Source organism: Lissotriton vulgaris, chromosome 12, assembly GCF_964263255.1.
Source record: "Lissotriton vulgaris chromosome 12, aLisVul1.2, whole genome shotgun sequence".
Classification (NCBI taxonomy): Eukaryota; Metazoa; Chordata; class Amphibia; order Caudata; family Salamandridae; genus Lissotriton; species Lissotriton vulgaris.
In genome coordinates, this window is record NC_141700.1 from 65,106,938 (window position 1) to 65,122,944 (window position 16,007).

Genomic DNA, 16,007 nt, shown 5'->3' on the forward strand with positions numbered 1-16,007 from the left:
TGAGGACTGCCGAAGAGGTGGTGAGGCTAATAGAGGAGAATCTTTCAGAGGAAAGAAAGAAAATAAGGCAGATGGTAGAATTGGGTGGGGGTACTGCAATCTTACCCCTCCCTTCTCAATTTCACTCCTGTTCTGCGATTCTGTTTCTTCTCTGAAAAGCTGCTTCCGGCTTCCTCCAATCTCACTACTGACTGTGTTGAGCTGACCCATAATCCAGCTCTGGGCCCTTTGGTAGGGACTAATGCCCAACTTATCACTCCGAGCCAACGTCGTGCTGCCCAGTTTCACGAGCTGCCTCTTATTGGCTGTATCAAGGGGATCCTGGTTTAAACTCCTCAGGTCTGGATCCTAAAGAGCCAATGGGAGGCCAAAGAGCACAGTCATCACTGCTTCTCAGGAAAAGTACCAAAGATTGGCAGCTGCGTGTCTGCTGCACAATTCTACACATATTCAACAGGCGAGAAGGTGGTGATTGTTTGTACGGTGGACAACATTACTATAGGATTTCTGCAGGACATGCCAGCCACCAGAGATGTCACTTCTACAGCTGTCTAAAGGACAACAGGACCGAGGCAGTCATAGGTAATGGCTGCACATAAGATGGCTCAGAAAAACAATTTTGGGCGCCCCAAAACTAAATTAATGGGCCCCATCATGGTTATGAAGCCCCCCCAGAAAAAAAGACAACTGCACCTAGATTTCATCAAGTAAGGAGCTCAAGAAAGGTGGTCAGACTAACTCAAAAGTTTTTAAAAACAAGGGCATTTGCAAAGAAATAGAAATCAAATTCAGAAAAAGCAAACAGTGAAATCATGGAGCGGGGGTCAGAGTAATTGTAGGAGGAAGTTTCACCCATACTTAGAAGACTGGTTATTCACAGAGAACCAAAAAGCCAACTGCTCGCTGTGGTCCAAACCAGTATAAAAGCGTGTTTCCTGCAGGTTACTGACCTGGTCGTTCAGGTCGACTTCTTGCACCTCCACAGAGGGTACGTCAGTGGACAACAATGACCACATTGAACCGCTGGACGTCATACTCAGAGAAGAAGGATTCCTGATATGATCTGGATTCTAAAGAACAAACACATAAGAATATAGTTCAGACAATCAAACATCCCCTCCAGCTATGGGATCTAGGAGAGCAAATAAATTTTTACCTTTTACACACATTGAAGCTCTGTGTTTTTAGACATCCAACTAACTATATCTAAAAAAATCCCTCCTTTCATGCCTATCGCTGCTGAAGCCTCTGACCATCAAATGTTGCCATTGATCAGGTTTACGTTGCCTTCACTCTAAAGAGTACGGTCGTAATGTTCCCTTATGGACTCTAGAATATGCCAGGGCTCCGCTCTCAACCTTCCATCCAGGTGCTCTCAGTAGGACGAATAGAACTCCAGGAACTCTTTGAAGTGGTTGCTCGAGAAGCTACTCTACTCCTACCAGCACACTGTTCAGTGGTGTTACTGCTCATACAAGAACAGCTGTGGAAGGAGGACACCCAGAGTACTCTCCATGGAGTCAGCCCACCGTGTTGCCAGACTCTCCCAGAGCTCCTACATAAGTGTGCACACATGTCATTTTGTAAATCTCGTCAACCACCTTTCCATTGCCTACTGTTAGTCACCTCCCCATGAGGCGGGTTTCCAGAGACTACAATGAGCAGCTAGAAAGCACACAGCAATGAAAAGTCAGAATAAGCATTTTTTCTAATCGTGACAAACTTTGGTTAAAGCGCTGATCCTTCTCTCTAAAGAATTGGCTGAGATCCTACTTATGTTCGTTAGCCCCCAACAGCCTTTGCAAGTAGCCAAATTACAAATGATGCACAGAACTCATCTGATTTATCTTCAGCATCACTACAGATCCATCACCATGAAATATAGGGGAATCCAAAGAGCAGGGTGCTGTCAAAACAGGGTCTTCGCTTTAGAGGAACAAAGTAATCCACATGTGAATTAAAATATAGGGCTATCCTCCGGTCATATGTCATACTCCGAGGCCACAGAATATTGAAGGCGATCTGACTTCTCAATCCCAGATTCTACTAGTTTCTCTATTGGACATGGAGTCTCTCACTCCTCGAATGTCTTGCAATGCCATGCTGCATGGTTAGCTTGGCAGAGTCAATAACCAGTCTCTTTACTACTTAAAAGTTCTGTGCAGTTAGACTCCCACCAACCAGGCTGATCACTATTTGATCGGGCAGGCTGCTCATTTGGAGAAGTGATTGCACCTGGGCTCCCTCCATCTCTTCATAGTCTTCTGATGCGGTAATACTGCACCATCACTACCTTGGTAAAAAGTCTCTAATATAGTCTGCATAACAGCAGAGTCACAGATTTGTTTACCTGCAGACAGTTTTACACCATGGGAAGGCTTCAAGTAATTCAACAGCCAGCTTCTTGGTTTGCATTCCCACCTTTTAGCTTTCAGCTTATAAGAGATGATTTGTAAGACCCCTTTTACACACACCTCTTTCCAGAGCATAACCGCATGTAATAAAAAGTCCATGTTGACCTTATCTGAGGCACCCAAGGGGGTAAGAAAATGCTAACAGTAACCATAATATAGAGCATAGCAAAATAGGCTTTTATTCAACAAGTAGGTAAGGGCAAGAAGATAAGAGTTACTATTTCTTTTTCAGATTTTTAGGTAGAGTGCAGTTTACCAGGTTGAAGACTCCTAAATAAGATGAAGGCAGTACTGAGAAAGTAGCATGACCTTTTCATCCTTTGCATCTAATTCGGTCAACAGCAGAAACTGACAAGCCAGACGGAACTGCCATTTCCACATACTATGCATGTAAAACACAAGCTGTCCTAAGGTTCTCCACTCACCCAATTGGAGGAACGATTTACACCACTTATCCAGTGGTGGATATTAGGATGCGTCTACTACATCCCATGCAGTTGCATTTAACAGGATATAATGTTGTTGCACTCTCTCTACCAGCCAGTGGCATAATGTGCACATTTCTACTATTTTATCACCACCCAAAGGGAAGAAGGTGATCGGTTACATTTCTTTCTGATGGACAATCTTTCCACCAATCACCTTTAGGAAGTAGACCTCCTCCGTAAAGTTCTCATGGCTCTGTTCGAGACGAGTGTACTCCTGCAACAGGTTCTGGTAACGAGATCGCTCCTCCTCCAGTTCCTTCTGCAGATTCTCAGTCTCCAAGGACACCCGTTCATGTACAGAGTCTAGGGGAAGAGAAATGAGGGATAGGATATGAAGAAGAATTTGCTAATGTAGTATTGTAAACTTACACATGGCTGCAATAATACAAATTATGGACCACTTGAGAATTTCAGACATAGGAAAAGCTACTCCTTGAGAATTTCATTTAAAAAAAAGCATTACAGTTTTGTAGAAAATGTTGACGATGCTGCAGGAAGGGATTTGCACAGTTTTCTTAATAATGCCTGCTAACAATTCAAAGTAATTATCGAACACTAAGCAAAGGTCCCTTCTAACAATGAGAGTCTAAAGGAAGGAATAGTTTCCGCAAACTTGACAAGCAGGAGTAAGACTTCCCAAGATACTGTAGCGCCTACATTTGTAGAGGGCTCTCTGCCACCAAAATGTGTCCTCGAAGTACGGACAGGTGGGAATAGTGGCTGTGGGGGACAGGATCTAAATACCATGAGTTGGGGAAAGGATTGGGCAAATTTTTGCATCTGTTTTTCTTCTTCTGTACATAAGGCTAGTGCCTCGCTACAGTGGCATCGGGTTTTTACCACCGACACATGATGGCATTGGTCCGGATGCAGATACTTCTTCAGGAACAAAACTTTTAAGTTCCCAAACAGTTAAAAATAATCGAGTAAGCTCCCCTCCTTACAGGGCAGGACAAGGTCCAGCAAAGGTTAAAAACTTACACATTGCCTGTTAAATTTCACGAATTGGAAACCACATACCCAGACATAGCACAAACTTGTACCTTCAAGCATAGCCTATGTCAGGCCTGCTTAGCTCAAGAGGGGCATTAAAAAAATAGAAATAAAGTTTAAGTGGCATCCAATGAAAAGTAGGACGCCGCCTTCCCATAAGACACTACTGTCAAAAACACACTATATGGATGTACAGATGTCTGTGGTAGAAGTCAGATCCACATGGTCACTGGTGTGTCCCCCCTCCTTCTAATGTGTCATAAAAGTCTTCAGAGCATCACAGTTTTTATAATATTCCCTCAGAAAAGAAAAGCAACATTAAAGCGGGGTGACTTTGGAGCCAGTTCTTAAACATACAGGGCCTTTGTGGGGGGTGGCTAACCTCTGGAACATTCAAGCAGAGAGCAGTAAGGTTGATGCACATTAAAATTACTTTCAATTCAAGCATAATAGGAAAAAATGAAAAGCTATAAATATGGGCTTCCTTCAGGAAAGAAAAGATAGGCAAGGTTTTGTCCACTGGCCTTGAGCTGCAAGTGAAGCCTGTTGTGTTATAATGACTAGTAACAAGTCTCTATTGTGCTTGTGCCCTTATTCTTGTGACCTTGGAAAGGTTCCAATCCAAGAACCAGCACAACAGATTGGGAGAGTGGTGGAGAGTTCTGAAGCTCTTTTGAAGTTTGTCCTCTCTCTGAATGAATCGGAAGTACAGTTGCATCTGCACTCGCCTCACTGCAAAGCCAGATTACAATCAAATGCAACGGGCATCTCCCTCCGACCTCCAAGCAACTGTGCAGCGAAGGCTGGCAGAGCACGAATTGTAGAGACGGGCTTGGATTGCTGACTTCCATTTGAAGGTGGACGCCAAGACCTGCTTAGAAGCCAAGCCTCCGAGGGATTTTTGCGACGAATGTCAGGTATGAGGCAAAGCTGCGGTTGGCTGGAATGAGGCTGTAAGAGTTGGCTGGACAGCCAGAATCCACAGGTCTTCGTTGTAAGAAGTTGGCTCTTTTATAGTGGGCCACAACAAGGTACACTGCGTAAAGAGTCCAGGCAACCCTTATTGGTTTACAGAGACAAAAAATGCTAACACTAGATGTTCTCTTTTGTGGTAGTATGGGCAAGCAGTTTAGGCTTATCAGAGGCTAGTGCTAAGCATTTGCTGTACTCACAGAGGCAATAAAATTAGACACCCACGCAGGAATGAATGAGAAACTTACAAAAATAAGTTGCATTTTTATATACATTTTGATACCAATAACTTAGTTCTCAAGTAAGTACTTTTACAGCTATTAATTTTTACAGGTGAGTAGATAGTTACATTTAATGCGTTTTTACACAGCAATGCTTCTCTATGGGGGGGAAAAGGCTTATGTTGCATAAAGTTATTTGCGGTCGGTTTCTGAGGGTCTCCTTCGGGACCTAGGATCAGAGGGGACCAAGGACCAAAGTACCACCAGCGGTTACTCGTTACCTGCCCTGGGGGCATCTGGATGCAGAAGTGCTGTCGGGTTAGTAGCTGTGAGCTTATGAGTGGTTGATGCCCTGAAACTGGTCCTAGAATGCCTGTTTCTGGGCCAGGGAGGACCTGGCCTTGCAATTCGGGCTGGACAGTTCCCATTGGGCACAGGATCAAGATTGATTTGCATTTGGCTGGGTCCAAATTTGGGTGGCGAAGTGAGAAAAAGAACGATGGATTCAACCCAGATCTCTTGATTGTGGGTGAGTTGTTGGAAAGTTTTAGCACTCCGTCCATCATCTGGATGTGTTTGCAATTTGCGCAGGGCTGGCAGTCTCCCAGGGTTCTTACAAGCTGGTCAGCTGCAGGACGAGTCGCTGGTCGCGTTTGGGGCAGGGTTTGGCACCCCAGTCCACAGCAGGTCTTCAGTTCTTGGGATTCTTCTTTGTCCTTTCTTCTTGATCGGTCAAATCTAAGTCCCTGGTGTCAGTTTATGGGTGTTACAGGAAGTGACAGTTAGTAGCCAATGGGCTACTTACCTTTAGGGTGTCTTCATTCCCTATATGACCACTTCCTGTGGGGAAATGGGTATAATCCTGACCCAGAGAGCCTAATTCCGCCAAAACTAAGATGGTGGAATTATAAAAGTCGTGTTCGCATCAAGACTGGTACCAGCCTGAGAGGGGACACGCCTCCTGTTCTAGCTAATTTTCCCACCTGTCCAGGCGCCAAATGGGCCCTGGGCCAGTGAAGCCGTTTCTCCTGTCTGTGGAAGCCTTGGGTCACAGATCAAAGGAGACCGGGGCCTTTGAAGCCTCCTGCCTTGATATGCCGATCACTTAGCCATCCTGCTTGGAGGAGGTGACATTAACTACAGCCACAGCAGGCATGGTTTCTGCGCTCAGAAGACGCGGGATCTCACCTGCAGGGGGCAGAAACCAGTCTGTGGTAGCAGGCTGGTCTACACATTAGTAGTGGTAGGTTTTCAAGGGGCCCCTCTGGGTGTATGCATTAATAAATCCATCACTGGAATCAGTGTGTTTATTAATACGAGATGTTTCATACCAAACATCGCTAGGTTCAGTGAAGTCATCATGTAGCTGGGGAACTCGTAAATACCAGTGTCAAGCACATGTTCTTAAAATGGCTTCCCTGTTAGCTTGTAATATCTAAGAAACGACTGACCTCACAAGGGCATAGCTGCTAAGGCAGATATAGCCACACACGCAGTATAGTGCACCCTGCCTTGGGGTTGTAAGGCATGCTGTAGGAGTAACTTACCTATACTGCATGCAGTGTCTGCAGGCATGGCACACAAGTGTGCCAGGTCATGTCCTCACTTTTCTATACGCCATGGCATGCAGCCTGCAGTGGCAGCAGGCATATTGGTGCTGAAGGGGCATTTTAGGGTGGCCAATACAAGCTGCAGCACTTAGGGATCCTTTTTAGTACCCCATGCCCTAGGTAACAGGAGTACAGTTTACTAGGGACTTTGGGGGGGGGGGGGCGATTAGGGAAACAATTCTACCGTTTTATGGAAAGAGATGGCACTGGGGACCCGGATAGAAGGAAACTTCTGTCAAAATAGTATCAAATACCAGGAAAAAAGTGGGGGTGGCCATGTCAGCATGGTGCACTTTCCAACACTTGCGATGGATGCCTGGAGGTACAGGGAACAGACACTACAATTTGCAGAACTGGATTTTTGGATCAGATGTTGTGTAAAAAACTCAATGTGGCTAAGGGATAGAAATGATCTGCCTGAGCTCGCCAACTGGCAATGCCTCAGAAACTGTGAAAGGATTACTTTCACCCAATCAGAATAAGCTGGAGGTAATCAGAAACTGCCAAACTACAAGTGTACTGAACATTTAACAAACTCGTTAAGGGACCACTGCAATGGAGTGAAGGAAAATTGATGCCTTGCATTGGACGGACCCTATGGGTAAGGCCATCCGAGCATACATTATATTATTTCTGCAGTACACTGAGGTACTTTCATACAAGTATCAGACAGCACACAAGTATAAAGGAAGGGCATGTGGGTGCTGAATATAGAGATAACCATCTATAATCAATTCAGAAGAATCCCCCCCCCCCCCAAATAAAATATCTTGTGGCATGAGTTCCAATAATGATTAATAGATCCTGGCTTTAATAGCCTTAATTCAAAAACACTGTAAAATGGTAAAAAACATTGAATTTTTCTAGACAAAGTTCTAGGGAAAAATAAATTTCAAGAGGACAAAAAGAACGCACACTCAGCCAGTGACATCGCCATAAAGGAATAGGTGCTACAATAAAGAAAATGATGCAGCAGAAGAAATTCATGTTTGCACAGTGCTTCAGAAGACCAGCATTCTTTCATATGAGAGACCGAGACAATTTAGAAAGCGACACCAGTTAAGGGACAGAATAGCCCCCAGAGTAATTTTAGTTTCTCCACTGGGAGGCAGGGGAGGAGTGGGAGTGTGAACAAGGGTATGTATTCATATTCCAAATTAATCTTTACTGAATCAATTATCACATTAAATATTGAGACATAGCCCCCATGGGTGTATGCTACCAGACAATGTATACACAAAAACCACGCCACAATATAATTATCTGACAGTACTCTCATAAAAATACATTCTGCACAGACGCAGCAGAAAAGTTCAAAGTGGCAAATTAAGCCAGGTCAGATGTGTCAAAGCCACATATGAATATTAGCCCCTTGACTGCCACGGATCAACGCACAGCTCGAACACATACCATATGCAATGCTCGTGCAAACATTAAATAATACCATGAGACTGGACATCAGGAGACAAGAGCAGGAAAGCACAATTCAGGAGGCAGACCTTCTCCATCAGCACAAGCAGGATCTGGAATAACATCCTTAGCAACAGAACTCCTCTGATCCTCCTGCGATTCTTTTGAAAGACCACTACCCCTGATAATTAACCGGTAGGTAAAGAAAGTTCTACTGTGTTGGCTGAACAGCACCCTTGGCGCTTGCCTCAGCATCCCTCGGCCCAGCTTGAACTGTACAATTACTGCTGCGTACATACGAAGGTCATTAAGTAAAATAAAGCTCCTGGGAGAATACCACTCCATCACCGCCGAAGTTTAATAAGTCGAACTGTCTCCTAGTAAACAGCCACAGCATCACTCACCTGCAGAGGGCATTGCTCCGGCCTGGCTTGTAGCATGGCATGGTTGATGTGAAAAGAAAGTAGAGTCATTTGGGATAAGACTAGCAGGCCTTAATAGCAGGTCACCTATAGACGCTCTCAACATTGCATTACCTGTAGCAAGTTTCACATCTCGGAGCACATGTGAGCAGCGCTGCAAGACTGAGGATGCCAGGCTAGAGGATTCAAGTAGTAAAGGTAGATGTAAGGGAGGGGTGTTTGGAGAAGAAAAATTACCTTCCATATTATGAGACTGCTCCAGGACCTGGAGGGTCAGATTGGCCTTTTCCTCCACAAGGAGCCGATTTTCATTCTCCAAGCCGACGAGCTTCTGAAAGGAGGAATTTGGGAATGATGAATGTATCAACCGCTATTGCTCTTAAACCACACAGTGCACTAGGCACCTAAAGACGCTTTGAAGCTATTGAGTTGGAATGAGCGCTCTCTTGCAGGCCAACCAACCAGAAAAGTGGATTCCAAGGCCCATTTGCTCGATCACAACTTTTAAACAGATTTTATGCAGATTGTTAATATAACCAGCCCGTTTATTTTGTTTCTCAAAATGTGCTTTACACGCCCTCTAGCACAACAGTCACGCCATATCTGCAAAGAGCCTAACATGGTGAGCCTTGAATGTTCAAGTGTACTTCGGTCAGTGCACCCAGATATCCACTCCCCACAACTATTCACCCTCACACAAAGATCACTCTTTAGTTACTGTTCTGGGAGCATTAAAGGAAAGGTGGCTTAATACCCTTAATTGGTCTGTTAGAATTGGTGGAGACCCATTGGAAATGCAATGCCTTCAATGAAGCTATTGTTAAGGAATTTAATCCTGACAATATTTGTATTTATGTACATTTTTCATCCATGGCTTCAGTTTTTACCTTGCACCACGCACACTTCCTCCATATATCAAAAGGCTGCATTACTGGCTCAGGATTTCTGCATACATCTAACATGTAAATATTTGGTGTAATCTGCTTAGGTCTTCCCTTTAAATTCAATTTCTTCTACCTCAAGGCCTGAGCACCACAATGATGTCTTTGGGCAATGGAAGCAGCCCACTTTGAGACCTTGGAAAGTAAAGAAAATTGGACAAGTGTCTGATCCTAGAGTCAGTGGCTTGTATTTACAAGAGGATCAATGCCCAACCTGCCCATGAGCCAACCAAGTCACTCACCTGAGGAAGGGCACAAGGGGGTCAACAGCCTATGCATGCATGCCTCACTAGAATTAGTAAGATCCGTCACTGACTTACCGAGCGCACTTTGTCTACTGCCCGAATTACCGGTGTGTGATCTGCCCCAAGTACCTATGCGTCTTTCTCCGGCCAAAGCACCACCCAAGCGCCCTTATGGCAGCAAAGGGCGTGGCAGACACAGGGATTTCATAGTCGCTATTTTAACTCCAGCCCTAGAATATTTGGGGGAAAAGTGGAACTCCCCCCCCCCCCCCCATATAATCTAGCTGCGTATTTACCATTCTAAGCCCAGTCCTGAAAAATTATGGAGAAAAATTTAAGTTACCCATGTTTAAGAAAGGATTTAAAAGTGGTAATTGTGCATTAACTAGAGTATTTTCCTGAAAGTGCTGCTCAAGGGAAAAGAAACTATGAAGAGTTCCTTGCTAGAGGATCCAAATGCAGCCTGCCTGAGTGTCTACCGGTCACAAGATCTCAGGCTCTCAGTTCATGCATCACCCGTGGTTCATCCGCATAGGAATACCACGGTTACCCATCAACTGCCTCGCGATCCACTTTCTGCTAAGCGATTTCACCCTTCAGGGTTCATGTGCCTACTTAATGACTTCCCACAGTCACCTGCTGAAAGCCCATTCATCACTTGCATTACAGCCCAAGCGCAGCTGGATACGTCTCTTGACCAGTACCGTAGAAAATCGTGAGAAGAACCAGTGAGAATCCGGTTGAGCAGACAGACTTTATGGAAGCAATGGGCTGACAACCAGATCCCAGGTGTTGCAAATGACCTCGCCTAAGGGTTGAGGTGGGCTCTAATCTAGCTGGAAGTTGTAGGAAACAAACATATGCCTAAACCACGCGTTCGTTAACATTGCAGTCAGAACTACTGCTTCTTAACCACAAATTCATTTACCAGGACTTGCCTCTAGGAAAGCACTGGACATCCGAGCGGTTTAATTTACTATTCCAACTCCAGACGGCACAACAGTAGGGAAAGATTGGACTTTAATGTCCAATGCTGCTTTACCTAAGGCATGTCACTGTAACGAGCTGCGTGGTAAAGAAATGTGAGGTTAAGACATTATTTGTTCCGACCGCGTTGCAAAGACTACACGAAGTTTCCCCATCGTCGTAATTGCGGTTTCCCCTAGCTGAAGACGTGCTGGGTAGCAGTACTCTGCAGTTACAGAGTAGTGGCTTTGCAAGGTCTACTTTTTCCAAACTAATGACATGCGCTCATACACTGTCTGGGCTAAACAATGACCCACCAGTTTCAGGGCTTCCATCTCCTTGCTCCAGGCGATCTCCGCCTGCTTCCTCTTGCTCTGCTCAGTCTGCAGCTGCTCCTGGAGCGCCACGATTCGGTTCTGCTCAGTCTTATCCTCCCGCAGCTTTTCCATCTCCTTCTTCAGGCTCTCCACCTGGCTGTTATGGGCAGTGATCAACAGGGCCATCTGTGACGAAAGTGCCTGCAGCTCCTTGGTCTTCAAGGAACGTAAAGCAGGGACAGAATGAGGGCTCATAAAAATATACAGGGCACAAAATGTAAAAAGCACTCAAAACAGGACATTCATTAGATATTAGTACACCTTAGCATCTAAAAAAATACTTAACACAAAAACAAGCTGGGCATGCGTATACACACAGAAGGGTTACATCACAAGTCGGGGTGTGAAAGAGTGCGAGGACCTGGTGTTTACACAGATCCAACAAGCCCAACTTAAAAGCTCTTCACCGGGACATGTTGAAGAGGATGATTGTCACAAAGAGGAGTATTACATGAATAACGAACAGGCATCTCAGAGTAAGTTATTTTAATATTTGCATCATTCTAAGGAGAGTACCACAACTTTGAATTTATGGATGGAGGCCAGGCCTCCTGAATACTGAGGAGGTGAAATTTGCAATTGGAGAAGTGGACAACAGGGTAAAGTCAGGCAGAAGCGGTTGAAGGATAGCCTAAGGGGAATAGAATGATTCATTAAACTTGCCAGACAATGAACACTGGAGACCGAGTTCCCATAAGCAGCCCGAACCCAACACACAGCCCATCTAGAAGACCTGTCTAAGATTCTTTGCAACATCAGTCCACTGCATGCCCTGAATGCTCACTAGGATTACTACACAAGTGAGTACAATGTGGTAGAGGGAAGGGTTGAACACCAACTATTTTAAAAATCATGGAGTAACACGGGGACTGGTTCACAAAAGGGCTTTTGCATACATGGCGGAGGCCCCGCACCCGTGAGGGAGTCTCTCCAATGAGAATTCTCATTGCAGTGCTTCCACCGCGACTTCAGGCCTCTGCCACAAGTGCAGAGGCCCTTTGTGAATCAGGCCCACAGTGCGGAGCCAGATCAATAAAAATGTCCGTTCTGTGAAGGCGACCTGGCTCAATCCATATAGCATTGCCTGTATGTGCTGGGCCGGCATAGTCCTGCCCTCTGCATTGTTCTTACATAAGACAGGCAAGGCGTTTTGCTTCGGTTCATCCTTAATAATAAACCTTTTCTCACTCTGCTGAAACTGTCAGACTGATGATTTGTGTCAGTTAGAAAAGTGGGACTCTGTTACAAGCCCAGGGTCAATGGTCCAGTCTGTTTGCAGCTCCATGTTTACGCAGCCAGAATGCTGGCTTCGGCCCTTTGCATTCGGCACATAATCCCAGTGCAAATGTAAGTGCGCTGTGCACTTCCTGCCTTCCAATGCCCCAAGGTGGTAAAATCATTTAAATCCATCATCAGGCTAAGACTATGCCAATGGCTACAACCTGAGCTGAGTTGGCATCAATTGTTTGGCATGGGAAGACCCGTATGGGTCTCAGGAATTGTTCCCCCATAGGGACCTGTGTGCTCTATTACTTTTCTGGTGATCAGGAAGTTAGTCTTGGGAAAGTTCAACAGGACACTGTTAAGGAGCAGCAGTAGATGGGTATCCTATAGGTCCTCACAGGAGTGGCCACAAGGCAGTCTAAGTTTAGGCCTTGAGTTCTGCAATACCTAGCCAAGCCACTCTGGACATAAAGGGAAAATGGCGGTCCACTCGCACCCTTCGAGACCAGAGTTCTCTGCTCCCATAGGCCAAGAAGTGCTAGGAAAAGGATAGCATGGATTTAAAGCCCCCACCCATTTCCTACTAATGAACAAAGGGGGCTATCCCGCGAGACTGACCTCACGTTTGGTAAACACCTATCATTTACCTCTACTGTGCACCTTTGAAACAAAGATTCTTTTTAACGGCCTAGGGAGTTCGAAGAACACTTTATATTAACTACTATCCTGCAGATTGTACAGCTGTGCTGTAGCCTGAATTGGGACTCCAAATTAATACGGATGTACTACTGATGGGTGCAACTGGAAAAAATATTTGTTTCTGTGATCATTTTTCTCATATTAATAGCCAGATAGCAATGTACTGGACGATATATTTTGCCTTTTTTTAGGCCGTCTTAACCCAATACAACTCATATTTGAGCCGGGTTCCAGAGGGTTATTTGGACTGCCTTAGAATCCCCACCTTTTTTCTGAGTAATTCTTGCCTCCCTTCTCACAGCTCTATTCCATTGTGGCCTCTGCAGGCAAATACAGCGATTATAGAGACGGCGCCAGAGGACTGGGGTTGAGGGAGCAAGTGACCATTGTCGCTACAAGCAATCAGGTCACCAAACAACCAGTCCTTGGTTGTGTTTTGGTAGGATGGAAACTGCAAACTAGTTCCCATGAGAAACAGAATAGAGTTGTTCGGTAAAGGATTTAAAAACGCATGTATTTACAGGTGCACCATGACCTCTTCCTCCCCTCCCCCACACCTGCCTTGAGCACTTGCGTACCGTAGTCTATACACTTTCTTCTTTCATGGCCTCCCATATCCCCTCCCCCCAAACACACACTTCTATTGAGTCTCGCTTTATATGTTCTTGCGTTCCGGATTTACTGTATTCTTTCACAATCATGTAAAAGCGCTCTGATACCTTTGGGTCTAGCTAGCGCTATATAAAACTTATAAATATTATAATAAGCAGAACCGGTGTTGCTAATCCATATATCATGTTAAAAAGCAAGTCACTTGCCCAAATGTAGGGGGGGCGCGGTTAATGTTTAGTCTAGAATGCAATGCAAGTCAAGGAGCAAACAAGGCTATCATTCCATTCGGCTTTTAGTCCAGGTTTTTGCCTCCCAAAAGTAATCTTTATCCCTAAATGGCATTGCCTCTTCTCCGGACCTCCTACACTATGACTATCGGGGGTTGACAAACTTTGTTACTGGCCAAGCTGCTCTGTATTATTTTCTGAAGGAAAAGGGGCAGGAAAGCTTCAAAATCTAGGTAACATCTGATGTGGCCACTGATCTAATATGTAACAAGCCATCGTCACCCACACCCCTCCCAACCTCTACCACAAACTCTAGCATCTCACAGCGTCTGCAGAGAGCCAGCAGACCGTGGGCGTGAAACGGATTCTCGCTTGAAATTCAAGGCACATTTGCAAATCCTTTTCTTCGGCATCCTCTTCAAGAACAGGCTGCCGTGCCCTGAAAGGCGCCGAGCACAGATGGTGGTGCTGAGCACACCTGCTGGTAGCTCCACAGCGCCAAGATATGTCCTACTGTGAGCAGGGCTCCACAAGCTTTGAAAAGACAGCTTCCTGGAAAGAGATCAACATTTTGAAGAAGTCATACCTAAGCCACTATGGTCCAACAAAGAAGGGGAGCAGGGAAATTTGGTTAGAATTTGTGTTAGTGCAAGGATGGTGCCTCATATGTTGGTATCTAGGGCAATCATTTTAATGAGCAATTCAAACCAAGCAAGCAAGCAACAAATCCTCTTCTGCCTTTCCTGCTTCCAAACACTGCCACAGCACGGGGACAGGAATGTGAAAGTAAAACTTACAACAATCCGCCAACTTTCAATACCTTCGAACGGTGCCTGAATTATACCAGAAATATAGGTCTAGTAAATAGTACTGGGAAAGGCGAGAGATCACCCAATTAGAATCCGCAAGGTGGGTGATAGCAGTGAGATGTCAAGATCTCCGAATGGTCCCATTGAACAAAAATAAATAAATGACCTTGCTTCTTTTCATCAGCTTTAGCCTTACTCACCCCCTTTTGGTTTCAATGCAGAGCTTCCGATCACAGATGACAAGAGCGATTATGAATGCTTGGTAGACATGAGGGAGCTGGCAGGAAACCAAAGGCTTGAGGCTGCATTTTACAGTGACGAGGGACTTCCACTCAAGAGGAGAATGGGTAGAATAATTAAGAAATGGTAATCAAAGGTTAAGAGACTATTCGCTCAATAGAGGGGGGTAAAACCACTACCGCTGATGAGGCAAATCTTCTAGTAGTGATGGACCAAGCAAATTTATGGGAAGCAGAGATGAAAACTCAAACATGGCTTTGGGTATGAATAGGAGGTCTTGACCGCTGCAATTGTACGAATAGAAGAAAATTTCGGCAGCCATCTCCTGAATCACGGGCTGCTTTTAAATGCAAAAAATATAAAGAGGGAGCAAAAGACAACATACAACCCGCGTTTCCCTTGACCCCGCTATAGCGTGGTCTCAAATGCAATCTGACTTGACATCAGCAAGAAGGATGGTGGTGGCTGTGTTGACAGGAGAGGATGATGAGCTGTGATTTGATCACTTTAACAACTGAAATCAACAGAGCATTTGACTTCTCGCCAATCTGGATAGCGGCTCGATAACTTACCTGGGACAGAAATTAAATCCCTAAAGGTCAATACTTCTATGGCAGATCCCAGGGAGAGAGGCTTGATCAAAAAGTTTACATTCACATTTTACGTTAGTACAGCAGGTGGTTGGAAAATACATGCCCAACACAATATCCTAGTTAAATCGTACAGTGAACCAGGCACCCAAAGCAGGCATTACAAGACTATATCCTAAACCCACAGAGGGAGTTCTTGTAGTTGGGAGAGGGCACCAGAAAAATACCCAATAGACTTGGGATATAGGCATCCCTCCAAGGAACACAACGTAAAGGAAGCAATTGTGAAACGCAGGGCCATCAGTATTATGCACTAATGGTGGATCAAATTATACAGCAAAGTATACTGCATAATGCACCCCACTCTGCTGCAGTAATATTTTGCTATATATGGTGTTTTTTCTATTAACCTGCATTTGCTTTTATTCAACCATTTAAACACAAGTACATTGAACTTCTGAGCATATATATATGTTAGCTAGTATATGGGGGATCACCCACACAAGATGGATAGATGTAGTAATTGAGGTTGAAGTATATTTCTCAG

At 44.9% G+C, this 16,007-nt stretch overlaps 1 protein-coding gene across 1 annotated transcript in view; it reads right to left on the reverse strand.

Annotated features, from left to right (window-relative positions):
* LOC147673315 (unconventional myosin-Vb-like) overlaps positions 1-16,007 on the reverse strand; it is a 131,011-nt gene that overhangs the window by 36,995 nt on the left and 78,009 nt on the right. The window contains exons 22-26 of the mRNA XM_086947145.1: positions 11,000-11,215; positions 8,768-8,861; positions 3,057-3,205; positions 951-1,070; positions 106-348 (exon numbers count right to left, since the gene is read on the reverse strand). Coding sequence (XP_086803271.1) covers positions 106-348; positions 951-1,070; positions 3,057-3,205; positions 8,768-8,861; positions 11,000-11,215 — 822 coding nt within the window. The remainder of the gene's footprint in view (positions 1-105; positions 349-950; positions 1,071-3,056; positions 3,206-8,767; positions 8,862-10,999; positions 11,216-16,007) is intronic.